General features: G+C 48.4%; 1 protein-coding gene across 2 annotated transcripts in view; it reads right to left on the reverse strand.

Moving 5' to 3' along the window:
* Positions 1 to 14,234: 14,234 nt before the first annotated feature.
* The window catches only part of LOC141935890 (syncytin-2-like), a 146,541-nt gene continuing 144,348 nt past the window's right edge, over positions 14,235 to 16,427 (reverse strand). For both annotated transcript variants that reach the window (XM_074852550.1, XM_074852549.1), the window contains one exon: positions 14,235 to 15,766. In XM_074852550.1, coding sequence (XP_074708651.1) covers positions 14,456 to 15,766 — 1,311 coding nt within the window. In that variant the 3' untranslated portion in view covers positions 14,235 to 14,455. The remainder of the gene's footprint in view (positions 15,767 to 16,427) is intronic.

Genomic DNA, 16,427 nt, shown 5'->3' on the forward strand with positions numbered 1-16,427 from the left:
TCTTAGAATTGTGCAAGATGAAAAGTAGTGGAAGAAAGATGAAGATGATGATGAACTGAAAGATGACCCTGAAACTGAAACAAGGATTGGAACCACAAGAGAAGAATTCGGCTGAGACAGGGGATTGTAGTGTACTTTCAGCATGCATGTGAGGTGGAGGGATCCCCCGTGTGTCCACTGCTGCAATACAGAACGCCGGCCTTCCAAAACTTCATACTAAGTCTTAGGGGGTTCTTTTGAGACCGAATTTACGGTAACAGCCTCTTCTTACTCACTACCCCTTTCTTATGCAACCACTTATCAACTGAACGCTGTGAGCTTTTTTTTATTTTTACATTTGAGACTCAATGCTGGAGGATCCCAGAGGCGTGATGACAGGAAGGGACCCCTGTGGTTTTTTCTTGGGGTACCTGGACTCACAGAGCAGTAAAGGCTGATAGATCATACTTACAGGCTCTATTCAGCGAGCCCACTAAGAAAAAGCTGATCGCATCGGCCTGTTGAATCCGGTCAACAGGTACAAACGGCCTCACCACGACTGAGCACAAAGCTCGGAAGAGTATTTTAGGTGCAGGATTGGGCTTTTGCTTGTTACGCTGGTTTTGTGTTTGCATGGGAATGTGCGTGTGTGCGGCTACAAATGCACACAGACATGAATTACACGTCATAAATGTGTTGGTATCACAAACGCCTCACCTTCATCAGAACTTTATCTATAACTTGTTACTTTTATGCTAGACTTTGTGGCACATTTGTGACCTTCAGAACTCTTGGTACCACCCGAGCATCCTGCACTTACAAACTGTGGTTCCGTTAGTTATTGGGATGCAGGCAGTTGTGTCTGGTCAGCTGAGAGGAGATGTTCCTACGGTGTTTCCAATGTTCTGCCTCTTCAAAGGTAGATGCGCCTGCCTCCTCCAGCAGGATGGCTTGTCACTCTGGCTTTCCAATGATACTTCCGATGTTGCAGAGAATAATTCTGTCTTAATTCTCAGGCCGGCCGGCTCTCCGGGCCAAGCAGCCCCTGCAGCGAGCCCCCGCCGTGTGGGCTGCCCGGGCATCTGGGGGTCCTCGGGGGCTGGGGAGGGCTCGCGTCAGTCTCTCCTTTCTCTTTGGTAGTGGTTTCTTTTTTTAACTTTCTAGGGCTTGATTTCCTTTGTATTTATGCAAGAGAACTTCAGAATCCGCCCCCCAGCCCTGCCTGCATTGGGTTCCCCACACCCTCTCCCTCCCTCGGTCAAGCCTGATGCCAGGTCTGGGCAAACCAGCTCTGCAGCTCTTGGCGACACCCGGAATGTTCTCTGGGTGCTGGTGCTGGGGGCGGTGTCGGTGCCGGTTCGGAGCCACTGAACGCCCCGAGCGCGCTGCCGCTCTGCTGCGGCAGATCTCCGGTGCCTTCTAAGGGAGCAGAGGCGAGGCTGATCCCTCTGCTCCCAGAGGCTCCTGCCACAAACCAAACGCCCTCTGTGCCTCCGCTGGCACCCTGAAATCCTGCCCTCGACCCCAGCCTGTGCGCACAGGATAAACCCCCCGGCCTGCGCACAGCTCGGAGGGACTGAAGCACCCCATTGCTGCCACTGAGTTAAAAAAAGTATAAAGAAGTTTTATTCTCTTTTTTACGCTGACGGTGTCAGTGCTGGGGCGGTGTCAGGGGCGGTGTCAGGATCGGTGTCACTGCGGGTGTCGGCGCAGGTATCGGTGTCGGTGCTGGAGGCAGTGCTGGTCTTCACGGTTGTTCCACTGTAACCAGGTTCCTTCCACCTCCATTTGTTCGCCCTTGCAGGTGCTTTTAATGTAGTAATTCAACAAGTCAGACTGGTACTGAGGCTTCAAAAGCGTGAGAAAGTTCCAGGTACTCACCCACCTTAAGGTGTAGCTGTTTCGCGTCTCAGCCACTGCAAACCCTGCCTAGCGTAGCGTACCGCTTCGGGCACGCTGCTGTTCAGCGCCAGAGCGCACGTCGCTGTGCCGAGTTCAGCAAAAAACTCTGCACAAAGGGGAGGGAGGGAGAAAACATTTGGTTGGTTTCACACAACAGGCACATCTGACAGGCGAGGGGCAGCGAGCAGCGGCAGCAGCAGCACCCTGTCAGTCGGCAGGTCCCGCTAAACACATCGTTAATGCAGAGAGCTCAGCGCTAGCCCAAGGCCGGGCAGCGTCACAAGCACAGAGGGCAGGGCACGTGGGAGGAAAACGCACTCACACGGGCACACACACGCTGAACCGCCTCCCCGGGCTCTGGCTTTGAAAGGACACCGAGACGCCGCGGTAGGTGGCCAGGAGTTTGGGTGTTCACACCCCAGTCCCTACCGCGCGCCTCCCCCAGGTTTTAAACCGGCCAAGTCTGGTGTCTTTCTGAGGGGTGCCTGGCAGCACACACCGCTGTCACCGGGCTGGTCCCTTTGCTTCACCCATCCTCAGACCTTGGAGACGTCAGGACTTCTCAGCTGAACGGGTTTCACAATCTGTCCAGCTGGACAGAGATACAGCTCTGATTGGGGCTGCTCACAGCTGGGCACGTCAGGCAGATTGGAGAGAGCCCTCCTCTCCTGCCGCCAGCTCCAGCTCTGCACAGGTGGCTCCAACATCACTTACAACCAACCGCTTTCCACTAGTTTTCATCTTCCCTGTTTAAGGGATATCTCAAGGCCACTGCTCTTTCCTCCTCCTCTTACTCCCTATGAATTGCAGAAAAGAATCAAGGATGCGGCCTTTTTTTATTTTTAGTTTGATGTACTTGCTCTCTGTACCTCTGAGCGTCTGTACCTTACGCTGAGTATCAACAGGCTCCAGGTCTGAAACTCCTTCACCATCCTGAACAGCGGCAACAACTGCCAAGCCCACAGGAGTATTTACTGTTGTCCTGCACAGATCCACGCCCCTGGCAGTATTTACTACCCCAGTCATCATTCCCCTCCGGTAAAACAGCAACAGAGAGCAGGTTTTGTCCTTCTCAGTGACAGTCTTTTACCAGCCTTTGGAGGATATAACCCAAAATACTACACACGCATTGCTGCTGCGAGCACAGATTTGCTCAGAGGACACCCAGCAACTGAAGTTACTCCCTTCAAAGGGGGACTTGCAAAGCCTTTTGAATTTCAGCACAGCCCTCCCACAATTCAGCCAGGCTCATCGTGATGATTTTCTTGTGCCACTTTGCCAGCAGACGGTGGCAACACATCCTGTCGCCCACAGCAGCTCACGACACTTTGGGCTTTAAACCACTCCAGGGCTTTTGCTTATTCACTGCTGCTTGTACCACAGGAGAACACAACACTTTTAACAACAAAACTGTAAAATCCAAAAAGTAGCATCCATTTCAGGAAATGGTACCGGCAAATACTGGTCTTGTGCCCAGCAGGGACTCCAAAGCAAGAGCTGCTCGGCTTCTCTGTTACCGAGAGAAGCCAGCTTCACCGTTTTCAAGGCCAAAATACCTGCAGGTTTGACAAACCAACTAAAACACGAGGCTACAGGCCAAAGACCTGTTTTTAAAGAAGGGGAACCAACTCAGAAAAGCTAAGCGCCCCCAAGGGAAAAACAAACCGCAAAAACCCCCTTATGCTTCTCGTGTTACCGTGCAGCAACTTGGCTGGTTCCCTGCACTTGATACCCTCACCCCTGAGCTCTTAAGACCTCTGAGGATGCCAAGACAACCTTTGAATTGGAGCACTCATCAATTTATCACCATCAGGTATCCCTGCCAATAACCCGCCAATGTGCCACAGCTGTCTGCTTCAACACACGTGATGCTTTGATCAGCGTTTGCTACGCTGAGCGTTAGGATTGAAGCAAGTACATGCACACAACCACCACACATGTGACCGAAAAGACAGAGGGCAAAAACTTACCCGTGTTCTTCCCGGCCAGTGCATCGGCCTCTTCCCAAATATCACATGCATAGAGGATATGGGAAGTGATGTTGACATAGGCAGAGCTGATGTCTGGGATGTTGTAGGGCACAGTGACTGCAGAGCCATTGCTGTTCCCGCTGTAGCTGCCAGCATAAGCCATGTCTGTGCTTCTGCAGGAGAAAGAAACACCATCACGAACGGTTAACTTCAGAGTGAAAGACATCAGACTATTTGATGCCGGGAGCTATTTGGTACCATCCAGGCCTGCAGCGTGGAGTGGAGTATTGAAAACTGAGACGTGTTCAGCTACGTAACAGCTACGTAACTTACGTGTTCAGCTACGTAACAAGTAATTGTCCTTCGAGTGCAAGGCCAAGGTTTTTGAAGCAATGTGTGACTCAGAGGACTCCTCTTGATGAAAAAAAATGTGGGTCCAGACATCAGAAAGGGCCACCCAGCCACCTCCCAACATCTACACCTACTTGGGGAAGCCTTCACCACATTATCGGAATGCTTTTTCCAAACGACTTCCATTTCAGACACGCTGAAGCTCCCCACCGATGGAGGCTGGAGCTTTCTGACAGCTGGTCACAGCAGCCAGGTCAGCCCACACACGCTTCTTTAGAGCCCTAGGGCCAGTGAAAGTGGCCAGCTGCCTGCCTTCTGACACAGGCTGGCTTCATCACAGCACTTCTTCACCCAACCCACTTTTAGGCACTGGTAGGACAGGGCTTCCACCGCTGCTCTGGGGACACCACTGACTTCCCAATAAACTGTACTGTGCAAGGTGGAATTTCAGCATCACTCTTAAAAGACCAACCAAACCTCTCTCAGCCACAGAGTTTAATAGGGACAGGCGTGGAGCCGGGTAGCTCTCTGCCAAATGCAATTGCCACCGCACACAGAAAAACTCCATCTTGCTCCCTGTCATTCAAACACGGGCCCAGTCTGCTGGGCACCAGGTCAAACACCATTACATGACAGCTTGACTTTGACTTTTGCTGCCACATACACAGCACCACTGCTGCAGGTACACAGAAAGGACAAAACGATCAACAACTCCGAAATTAGAAAATTAGCTTCTTTTTCTTAAGTGGTGACTGAGCCAAAGAGAACACTATGAAAGTTCTGCTACCACAGGGTGAAGGCATAACTCTGGACCTCGTAACAAAAAAAGCCCTTTCCAAGGAGAAAAGACAGGAAGGAGAGAGCAGAAATACTCCTGCCCCGAACGGTATGATTTCAGGGGGCAAGAAGGAGCGAGTGGCGAGGCACTCCCAAATGCAGGCAGCAACTCAAACACTCCAGCTCCTGTTTTCACTCACACCCTCGTACAAACGTGACAACGGACGTATTTTTAAATCTTACCTTGCAACACGTGGAAAAGGTGCTTGTGTAGATCTGGAGGAAGTCTGCAGCAAGGAACAGAACTCTTGTTAGGTTTGGGCTGGTCAGCCAACAGCAGTAAGTCCCGCAGCCACCCAGCTGGCAGCTCAGTGACACGCGGGCCCTACCTTGAAGTGGTCACTCAGGATCCTGGAATACTTCAGGGCAGTGTCTTCTTTGTAACGGCACATTGCCATGTGCAGAAGGGACTGGCAGCGCATGCTGTGAACAGAAACACACCCAAGCATCAGTGCTGACGCCGGCTGCTGCCTGCTCAGCAGTCACCAGCCTTGTGGGACACAGGCAGGCACACATCAGCTGTACTGCAGCGGCAAGAAAGCTCCCAATGTCTCCTCCTCCGGCTCAGCTTAAGAAAAGACTCTTTCAAAACATCCCAAGGGAAAAAAAGCAACCGAGGAAGGGCCATGCCTGGTCTTTTATAGAAACATGTGCCCAGCCTCCCGTAGGTGTCACAAGCTGAGCAAGCCCCCATCCAGAAGAGCCTTCGCTATGTTCAGCTTCAGCTTCAGTTACGCGGCTCAAACATGGGCAGCCAAAGCACATTCTTTCACCTTTGGAGAAAGCCCTTTTGTGCTCTCCAGTTACCAGCAGATCGAATTTTAGAGCCTGTGCCTTCCACACGTGGTCCCTTGTGGTATCCCGGCTCCCTTCAGAGATGTTCCAGTTCATTCTGGTTTTTATACTGTGTTTTCTTTTTCCTTGCAGAACTCCAATTCCCATTTAACTCATTCCTTCGCCCCTGAAATTAATGGGTCTGGCAAGTCTAAAAACAGAATATGAAGGCACGGAAAAACAGTTACATACCATAACACAGCAAAGATTACTTCCTGTGAAGATGCTGTGGAGTCTGTAAAGGATTTCAGCGTCATGACGAATCTAAGGAAACAAAATGAACAGAGTCTTGTCAGCCGTCAGTGCTCTGAAGGCCCACTGTTTATGAACAATCAGTGCATGCTGTTATCTCAAACACCGCTCCAAAAGTCAGGAAACCTGCCCCGAGTTCTTAGTGCTGGCACCGAGTGGTTTGTGCGATCCTGAGCAGAGGACTGTGTCTCCAAATGCCTTGTTTCCCGGGCAGCAGGAACAGATGTGGCCCCTTACGTGACTCACTCTGCTCTTACGCTGATTAACGGGCACCATCCCTACAAGGAGAAGCCCTCCATGGGCCACCTCTAGGCCTGGGGCCCAGAAGAGGTGCCCCTGCTACTGAAGGTGAAATATTAATTCAAGTGTTTCTGGACAAGACAGACATCTTAGTGGAAATGTTTCTTCTGGCAAAAAACAAGCAAGCCAATCTCCTCTTTGAAAACAAAGCAACACCACCAACTTGGAAATACAGTCCATCAAGACCAGAAAGCACAAACTGTTCTTCCACACACAATACAGTTGCTTTGCTTTTCTTAACTGAAATACTACTGAGCCGACAGGCAAAAGCAACACCAGAGCTGGATGAACTAAAAACTCCTTCATGTCCTTGACTGTCGTAACCAGTGTCCTCTGGTGTACCTCGGCTGCGCGGCTCAGGTGCCGAGTAGGACACGGTGCCTCCTTCTGATCAGCGGTGCTGGAACACGCCAAAGGATTTGTCTCTGGTGCCTGGCCATGGGCTGTCTCGTGCTTGTGCAGCAACCCGGGCGCTGCTCCGTTGGGGGGGAATCCAGAGCTGCCAGTTGCAAACAACAACACAACTCCCCCTCCCGCTCCAAACACGCTGCCTGACCACCACGCTGTGAAAACCGCTTACTTGAGGAGATCTATGGTGCCTCTGAACACGCTGGAAGCGCATTTTCGGTCTCTTGGGTCCGATTCCAAGGCAAGGCCGTATTCGATGAAGGAAAGGGCAGCATCTAGGTACTGGAAGGCCCTTCCAGTCTTGTCGGTCTATTGGGAACAAAATTCTCCTGTTTAGACTAAGACAAAAGCTACTTCTCTCAAGTGTACCTGAATTCCTTTTTTTGCCCTAGTTAGGCAGGATTTGAAGAAAGGAAAAGATGCAAGTCAGGCCTCTGGGTGATAATTAAAGGCTTCTCAGCAGAGCCCCTAATGTGGTCCCAGTCACCAGCTGCGTGTGCTCTGGCTATTTCTATCTCTCCCTCAATGTCTTCCTTGAGTAATTTATTACCTTCACATGTTTTGGATATTATCGCCTGGTCTTGCAGGCCTGCCTCGGCAGAGGCAGATGGGGCTTGCCCACTGCAGTATTCCCTCACTTCATTTTCACAGGTAAATGGCAAGTGGCAAACGTACATTAGCTGAGTGAACCATCAGTAGCAACAAGAGATGTTCCTTCACGCACGCTTTTAAACCGCCCACAGCGGAGAAAGACAGTGACATCTGCAACGGGCACTTCCAAGTCTTGTTCACCAGCAACACGATTACCGTGAGGATCCTGATGGTTCAGAGTAAACTGTGTTGTAACTAACTGTTGCACCTCTCTTCCAAGGACTCTGTGGCAGCTCTGCAAAGCCAACAGGCCTGCTGACCTCAGACAGCGCCAGCTCTGAAGCCTCTTCTCTTAGGCGTGTTCTCTAGGGGTGTTTATAGCCAAGGGAAATGTCTCAACACTTGGCAGATAAAGACAGCCTCCCCACGGGCGACTCGAACACACGCCAAGGGTGGAAGTCATGTTAGCCGCTGAATCTTATCCCATGCAGGCAGGGATCGGCTCTGAATGCGAGAGCTGGTGAGCATTTCTAGCACAGGGCCGAGACTTACCATTGCATCAGCTATGTGCTTCAGCCTCCTCGCCTCTTCAATGTAGTATTCCACCGGGTGCTCTCTGAATTGGGGACAGAGAGAGGAAAAACAGAAAACAGAGAAAAAGGGCAGGAGAATTATCAATTTTACCTTCATATCTAGAGGATGCCAGGACTCCAAACATCCTGTTTCGGTAAGCCTGTTACAGCCTTATCAAACACACCTTACAGTTATGATAGCCACTAAGTGAATGTGGTCTGCATGTACAGAAATACACAGCAGCTGCATGCACAGATAAAATTAACTGAGTTCCTAAAAAAATGTATGTTAGAATAACATTGGCAAGTACTATTTCAAAATAAAAAGCCACTAGAGGTTAGGCTACTGTGAGGCCAGGTTTACTTCTTTGCTCCCATAGAAAGATGGTAGTTATGTGACCTCCCACCACTCCTCGAGTGCAGTACCACAAACACATTTTCATCGAAACATACGGTAAGCTTTGCAGTACCAGGCACTCATCTCGGACTAAAAGAGCTTGCATTCAAGTTATCTGCCTACAAGAGATGTGGTCACCAAGGCTTCTACAGGTCTTGCTCTCAATCAACACCCAAACAATGACAAAGTTCGACCACGTGCATTTGTGTGCACTGGGATAATCTGTTCACCGTGCAAACAGCACACAGCCACCTGTGCACTAACAAAACGAGCCAGTAAAGAGTCACGCCCTCCCCGAAACAGTCAGTTGCCTGTGACAGTTACCTTGTGACAGAGGAGTTTGCTACTTGTCAAGAACCAGACACATCAAAACCCACCACCTGTAGGCAGGCACAAGAGACACCTTCTCTCCCATTTAAAAAGTACCTGATTTCTAGAGCAGCTTCCCTCAAACCAAGAACTGTTGTAATGACACCTTTGCTTTGTGTTTGAGGGGGCGGGGGTAAGTCCCAGACATGAGAAGGCACTACAGGGCAGGTCTCAGACATCTCTCCCTCCCTCTTTCCTCCTAAAAGAAGTGCTCATCATGCGGCAGGATCCAGGGTGGCTGTAGGACCAGCCTTGCCTGGCATCTTCAGAAAACAGAGATGAGGGTTGTAAAACAGAAACTTACTTTTCAAAGCTGATTTGAGGTCTCCCCGCCTTGGAGGCACCATCTGCCGAAGGCGTCACTCGGAAAGGATTTGTGACATCCCCTGCAGATCCCTGAAGAGCCACAGAGTGGAGATAAAGCTGGTTAGAGACATACGTCTAAACCAATTCCAAAGCCTGGCTTTCCTACATTTCAAGAGAAAATGTTTATTTGTCCCAGGCATAGTCTATTCTCCAGGTTCTCCCCCTCTTCTCAGCTTCTTCCCCAGCACCCCCTCCAATAATGGAAATGGAAACTTGGCTTCTTACCTGGCTGCTACTAAGGCTTAATACCATTCAAACTTTTCCAAGAAATTAAGTAGCAGCTTTCCTTGCACAATGGCTAAGATAGCAGCAAGGCTGCAAGCAGCACACTTTTCATGGCCGCTAGCCAAGGCAGGAACGGCTAATACCCATTCACACTTATTTCCAGCTTAACCACACAGAAGTTGCTCATTCTCTATTACTAACTACACTGTCAGGAAAAAGTAAGCACTTTGAAGCCTGCTAATGCCGCGTGCAGAGTCTGGCTTAATACACACACACACACACGACAACATCCTAGAGCACACACACCCTGCCACCCATAAACAGCATCAGAATTGAATTTTAGAACCCAAAAATGCAAAGATCCATCTGTAAGGATCATTAACAATTTTCTAAGCAAGCTATAAAACCTCCTACCCAGGTTGCAGTCAAAACCACAGCTTGCTTGTTTCTTATTTATAAGCAATTGACTCTTTGTGTAAACACACTTATTTTGACATCAAAACTGTACTTGCAGTTGCCTACGGTCAGAAAGCTTTACTACCATAAACATGATGCTCTTGGTTTTTATTGGTCACCCCTTCTCACTACATTTCACTGGTGAAATGAAAACAGGTGACGGAAAGTCAGCAGAGAAGCTACAATGGAGGCTTTCGGGCTAGCAACAGACAGTCACAGAGAGCCATTAAAGGGGCAAGAATGCTTCAGAGAGCTTTCTCTGGTGGCTGGTTTATCGTCCGTCCTTGTTAATATCCTCAGAGCACGTTCCTAAAGAGAATCACACAGCGCCCACGTGCCGCAGGAAACACCCCGCCAGTTGTAACGGATACCTACTTTGATGCCCTCTGACAGGTCAGCGTGATTTCTCTCCTCTTTCCTGTGCTTGGACAACAAAGGATCCGTGTGGCTGCTCTTGTCCCTGGCAGTGTTATCCATGGCCGGCAGCTCATCGCTCTCACTTCTGGGTCTCTTTCTGGCCGTCTTGGTTGACTTTGGTGCAGGAGACACGGGTGGCAGTGGCAGGGGTAGCAGGACACCTTTCTGCTGGCTTTCAAGCGAAGCCTTGGATGCTCTGGAGATGGGAAGCAAATTCATCAATTAGGGTGAATATGGTGTACATGTAATGTAGGGAATTTTTAGCAACTGAGTTACACCAAGTACCAATTCTGTTTCAATTTCTCAGGGAGCGGGAAATGGTTTGGTAACAGAAAGAGTCCAGCAAAAGCAAAGTGAAACTTCAGGGACTTGGCTGTGCGTTAGACACCACATCTTCAGCTGCCAACAACATACAAGCCAGCTGCTTTTCCAGTAGGAATAAGCCTCAGGACTTGTCCTCGGAGTAAAGACTTGCAACCAGAATATCAGGATGTTGCAAAAACGGCATCCCTCCAACACAGCCCCTTCTCACTGAAAGAGGGAGAGAGGTAATTACAGCAACTAAAATCCCTGGGACAAATCACCCAACAAGCTAAACGAACCGCAGCACTGCCTCTCTCTCTCTCCGTGATGGTAGAAGGTGTCTTCTATGGTCAGACATACTCACCCTGACACTCGATCCTGCACATGCTTTCACACAATTAAACTGAGTTGTTCCTTTAAGACCTGCCAGCTCAGCTAGCCAACACTTACAAAAGTTCAGAGGATTCAGGTGAGAGAGACTTAAAATGCTGTGCTTCTAAATGGCAGAGACTATCCCATGTAATAATGGGATGTAATAATACAGTGGCATATCAGATTTCTGATCCTCTGAAGTTAGGATTACCAGGGAACTCCGGCAGCTCTAAGCAGCACTACATAGCTCTAATCCTTCTTTCACTACTGCTCAGTCACATCATTTTATCCAGCTTCTCAAAGTTTCCAAGAAAACGCTGAGCAGTGAACCCCAGCTCATGGACTGCCACATCAGAAGAGGAGGAAATTAAGTTACACCCCATGAGAAGACTGAAGCGAGACACTGCACATCTTGCTTCATCCTGCTGTGCATGGGACAGTCCTCTCCCCTCTTCCACAACCCACCTTTCCCCTGCTACAGTCCCTACTCACTGCACACATGCTCCCCAGCTTCACTACCCTGGTACAGCTGACGCTCCAGAGCGGAGTGCACAGAGCACAGCAGCATCCCCCGACCAGAGCCAGAGCCCTCTCTCCCCAGAAATGCATCCTATCCTTCCCACTCCGCAAGCCAGAACATGGCTGGAGGGGGTGCTCGTTTTCACTGACAAGAAGGGAGGGATGAACCCCAGAATTAAAGCCCTTCCACTATTGCCACAGCTGAAATAGCCCTTCACCCAACGAAGGGTTAGCCCCACTGTCTCAGTGCTTTAAGAGTACGTCAGTATTTTCTCTGCAGGAAAGCAGTTTACTCCTATCGTCAGGACACAAACCTCAACGCTGCATACCAATACAAGTCAATACCTCCTATTCAAGCCACAGGCAAGCAGCAACTGAATGCAGTAGTAGCCCATGACTGGGGCACGAGGCACCCCTCTTGAGAACACTGTCCATGTGAAGACGTGCTCTTGGAAGCATTCACTCTAGCAAAGACCTGGCCAAAATGCTGGCAGTACACTCTTCTGCAAATGACGGGGCAAGTTTCAGCAGATCTACCAGAAGGACTGCAAATGCTATGCTGGAAGAAATGAGAAACCCCTGGCCATAAAGCCCACCTGAAATTTCAGACAGAGTCACAATTCAAACGGCACGCTGGTTGTGTGTCTGTTAGGCAAGTGCTATTCAAAGCCCGTAACCGGTGACAGCAAAAGCAGCTGAGGGAGCAGAGAGTATCAGCATTAACACCTGACTTGTTGCTTTCGTCACCACCTGTCCAACTAACAACATGGCAATGATCATCCAGTCAAAATTGATGGGCATACAGTCACACTTAGGACAATGTCCTTTCCCAAGAGGCTGCCACAACTCTCTCTGCTGTGGACGTGCTTGCTCGGTCACAGGAACAAGAGCCACAACTCCTGGGCCACACTTTCAGCTATTTCACCTCTTTGCAGCGGGAGTCTGAGCAAGCAACTCCATTTGTCTGCACCTCAGTTTCTCCTTGTGCAAAAGGCGTTCACATCATCTTCTCACTTTACAAAGACTAAGAGCTTTAAACGCATGTGAAGTGTCATGAATCGGATAAAGCTTTCTGCTGCTTCCCACGCAGAGAGAGAACAAACTTCCCCCAAATAAAGATGACAGCAGAACCCAGAAGGAGGAGGACATGGGCAAAGAAAAGTTCATCGACTCATAGAATGGTTTAGGTTGGAAGGGACCTTTAAAGATCATCTAGTCCAACTCCCTTCTTAAAAGCATTGCAAGGCTGGTTCTATTTCTACGGAGACCAGAAAGAACTGATACTTGAACTCTCAAGTCTTACTCACTGAGCATCTTAGAACAGTTGGGGTTGGAAGGGACCTTTAGAAGTCATCTAGTCCAACCCCCCCTGCAATGAGCAGGGACATCTTCAGCCAGAGGGCAACTTCTCTTGCCATGCCCTGACGCCCCTGAACTACCGTGCAGAACAAGCCTGTGCTACTCCCCACAGAGCCGCTGCCACCTCCCAGGGCACTGCGGGCAATCATCTGCTGCCAGATCACCACCACTGCACTTTGGACAAGCAGTTAGAAGGAAAAGCAGCACGGGCACAAGTGGCAATTAAATTTCTCGCAGCATGAACACATTTTTTGAGCTACGTCTAATACACGGAGCAGAGCATGCAGCAAGGTAAGCTGCAGGATGGACAAGTTGGGGTTTCAAATGGCAAAGTCTTCATCCCCATCTCAGCTGCTGGAAAGCAGCACAAATGCCACAACATTCAAGGCGTTTGCAGCAGTGTAAACCAAGTATGGGAGGATGACCAGCCACTGAAACATCAGCTTGTGCTTGGATGATTAGAACCATAATCCTCAGCAGTAAGGAGAGAGAGGAGGATAGGGGACACCCAAGTATCACTTCACATCATCCACAAATACAACGGCAAATCAATTACATTCCCACAGCCACGTGCTTGGTTCCAGGACGGAAAGAGAAATCTGCAGCAGATGAAGTTTCAGAAGGCACATTAGCGTACCAGCAAACTCACAAGTATGAGGACAGGAGATAAAGTTCTTTGCCTCAACCTCTTAAAGAAAGACTCAGTTTTATGCATCTTTCTGCTATTCCACCAGTGTATACTCACTTCAAGTTACTGGAGTCCTCCTTAGCTAAAGACTGCAATGACTTTACTTCTTTTTCTGATTTCTTTCTCTTCTGATCAAACTCCTTCTCCACTGCCCTCTAAGAAGAAGGAAAAAAAAAAAAAAAAAAGAAAAAATGACTCAGGTTTTAAAAGTTCATGTAAAGTGCAGACCAAGTAAGCTTGATCGATTCTGGTTAAAAAAAGAAAAGACATGATATCAGAATCGACAAAGGGGGAACGCAGAGCACAGCGGATATGGATTTCAGGCTCACTGACAAGTATCCTCAAATGACATTTTATCTACTTGGGTTTAGAAAGATTAATCATTTTGTAGTGACGGGGATGCAACTGCGAAACCTCTTGTTGCTAATGCTAATCAAAATTAAGGCACTTCCAGTGCTGAAAATAAGCATTTCACCAGTTCTGGATGAACTTTCTTCTCCTCCCTCAGTCTGAATTGTACAGACAGGTATTCAGATTCCTCCTGGGAAAGTCATGAACTGCAAGCAGTTGTGTTTTGTGATACACCTTGTCAGAGGGAAGATAAAAACTGCATTCACAGGGGAGTTAGATCACTCAGCTTGCCCAGCTGTGGTCCATAGGATAGAGCCATGCACTCCCCAGTGGCCTGAGAATGTTTTGCAAGCTGGAGGAACTGTCTGAAGCCACGGGGCGTTGTCGCAGTTGAGACGGACACGACAAACATCAGATTGTGTGAAAGCGACCAAAATGGCTGCAAAAGCCCCTTTATTGTTTTAACAAGCTTTTTTATAACCTTCTTCAAAGTAGGTGTTCATACAGGATTGGTTTACTTTAGTAACTAACAGTTCACGATTGGGTGATAGTTTCTCGCCTGAATCGTCAGGACAGTTCTTCTTATCTTAGTTCTCTAATCTTGTTTCCATGGCACTTCTCGGGACTTTCTGGCCTCTCATGGATACACTGGAATGTCTTCAAGGTTAAATTCTTCTTCAGTTAGACTAGAGGCAGACCCGCTGCCTCCCCCGACAATTCCCCCTTTTTGTATTTGTGCTAGAAATATTGCAGAAACAGTCTTCTGCAGGGCCCTTTGCAGAAGACTGACAAGACATGGCAACATCAAAAGCACAGTCACAATTACCAAGATCATGACCCCCACAGTTTTGACCAGAGATATCAACCATCCAGAAAGTCCCCATCCTTTAAACATCCTTGTAAGCCAATCCAATCCGTCCTCTTCTGTTAGACGCCTCACACCATCCTTCAGCTGCTGTATACTTTTAAAAATAGATTCTGAGTGGTCAGACAAATTCATGCAACACATTCCTTCAAAATCTTCACATCCATGTCCTTGCGCTAAAAGCAAAAAGTCAATTGCAGCCCTGTTCTGTAAAGTAGCATGTCTAACACTATCAACATCAGTTAAAAGGCCACTTAAAGCTAAAGAAGTAGCATTAGTCTGTTTGCTAAGCCAACATCCCAACTTATTCAAAGTCGTTAAGGCATTTGCAACACCAACTCCTGGTGCCAATATGGAGGCCGTTATGATCTGGCCTGGATTCCAGAATTCAACGTTATCTCGACAAGAACTTTCAAACCGATGAACGGTCCTTGGGACTCGCTTATGTTTTCGAGTCATATTCAGAATCATTGACACATTTGGTGTTAATAACGTGAGACGTCCGAGGCTACACGGGCCTCCATTCAGTTTAGATGGGACGCCTCCCCAGGCACGATCTCCACAGATTAGAAACACACCAGGAGGTAATGCAAGAGGAACAGCAAAAGATCGTGAGATGTTAGTCGAAGTATAATTGCACCAAGCAGTTGAATTATGATAAGCAGCATTAGTTGCATTCACATTTTGCCCTCTCCGTGTGGTGTTATAGGAGTAATTAAAAAACACACAAGCATCCATTATAACAGAGCCTAGCAACTCTAGCTCTTGGGGTTCTTGCGTAACCTGTGGAAGGTGACTATATACACCATCCCAATTATCTGTACAATTTTTTGAAGAGTTGCAAAGAGAGAAAGCCTGAAGGGTTTGTGGGATTGGCCATGTGTCTACTGGCACTCCCACCAAACAGGTGGAGAATGGATTTTCCGGGTTCGCAGTAGAAAGGCACAAGGTTTCTTGATGTGTCATATTTGCCAAAGTTACCCAGATATTCTGCTTGGGTTGTGGAACTACCCATCCTTCAGCCTGATGCAGGTTCCAGCACAGGCCGAACACACCGAGCAGGAACCCAGCGAGGGCCGGCATCTGTAGAGACACAAGCATAACCCCTGCCCCAGGTTAATAATTCACATGGTCCACTCCACTGGCCAGTAATTAGATCTCTAACATGCACTTTGATGTCTTTTTGCAAATCCTGTTTTGAAAAAAGAGAAGAGAAATGCTGAAAAAGAGGAGGTAAAGAAGAATTATCCCCGTAATGGAGAAAGTTAAGAACATAAACTGCTTTATCTAAACATGCCTGTGGTGGTTCCCCAATCATTCCCCCTTTTTGTTTTTGAAGCTGCCGCTTCAACGTACTATGTGCACGCTCAACAATTGCTTGTCCTGTTGGGGAATGGGGAATTCCTGTAACATGAGTAACACCCCACAAATTAAAAAATGTTTGAACCTTCTGTGAAATGTATGCTGGGCCATTGTCCGTTTTTATTTGGCGTGGTACCCCAAGCATAGAGAAAGCCTTTTGGAAGTGTCGAACTACATCTTTTCCTGTCTCCCCGTTATGTGCTGTTGCTACTAAGGCATGAGAATAAGTATCAATGGAAACATGAACATACTTCTGTCGGCCAAATTCATTTATGTGAGTAACATCACTTTGCCAAATCTGTAAAGCCTGCATACCTCTGGGGTTAGTACCAAAATACACTGGTGTGTGAGTTCCTTGGCAGTCAGGGCAGGCGGCTACAAT

The sequence above is a fragment of the Strix uralensis genome, chromosome 29, assembly GCF_047716275.1.
Source record: "Strix uralensis isolate ZFMK-TIS-50842 chromosome 29, bStrUra1, whole genome shotgun sequence".
NCBI lineage: Eukaryota > Metazoa > Chordata > Aves > Strigiformes > Strigidae > Strix > Strix uralensis.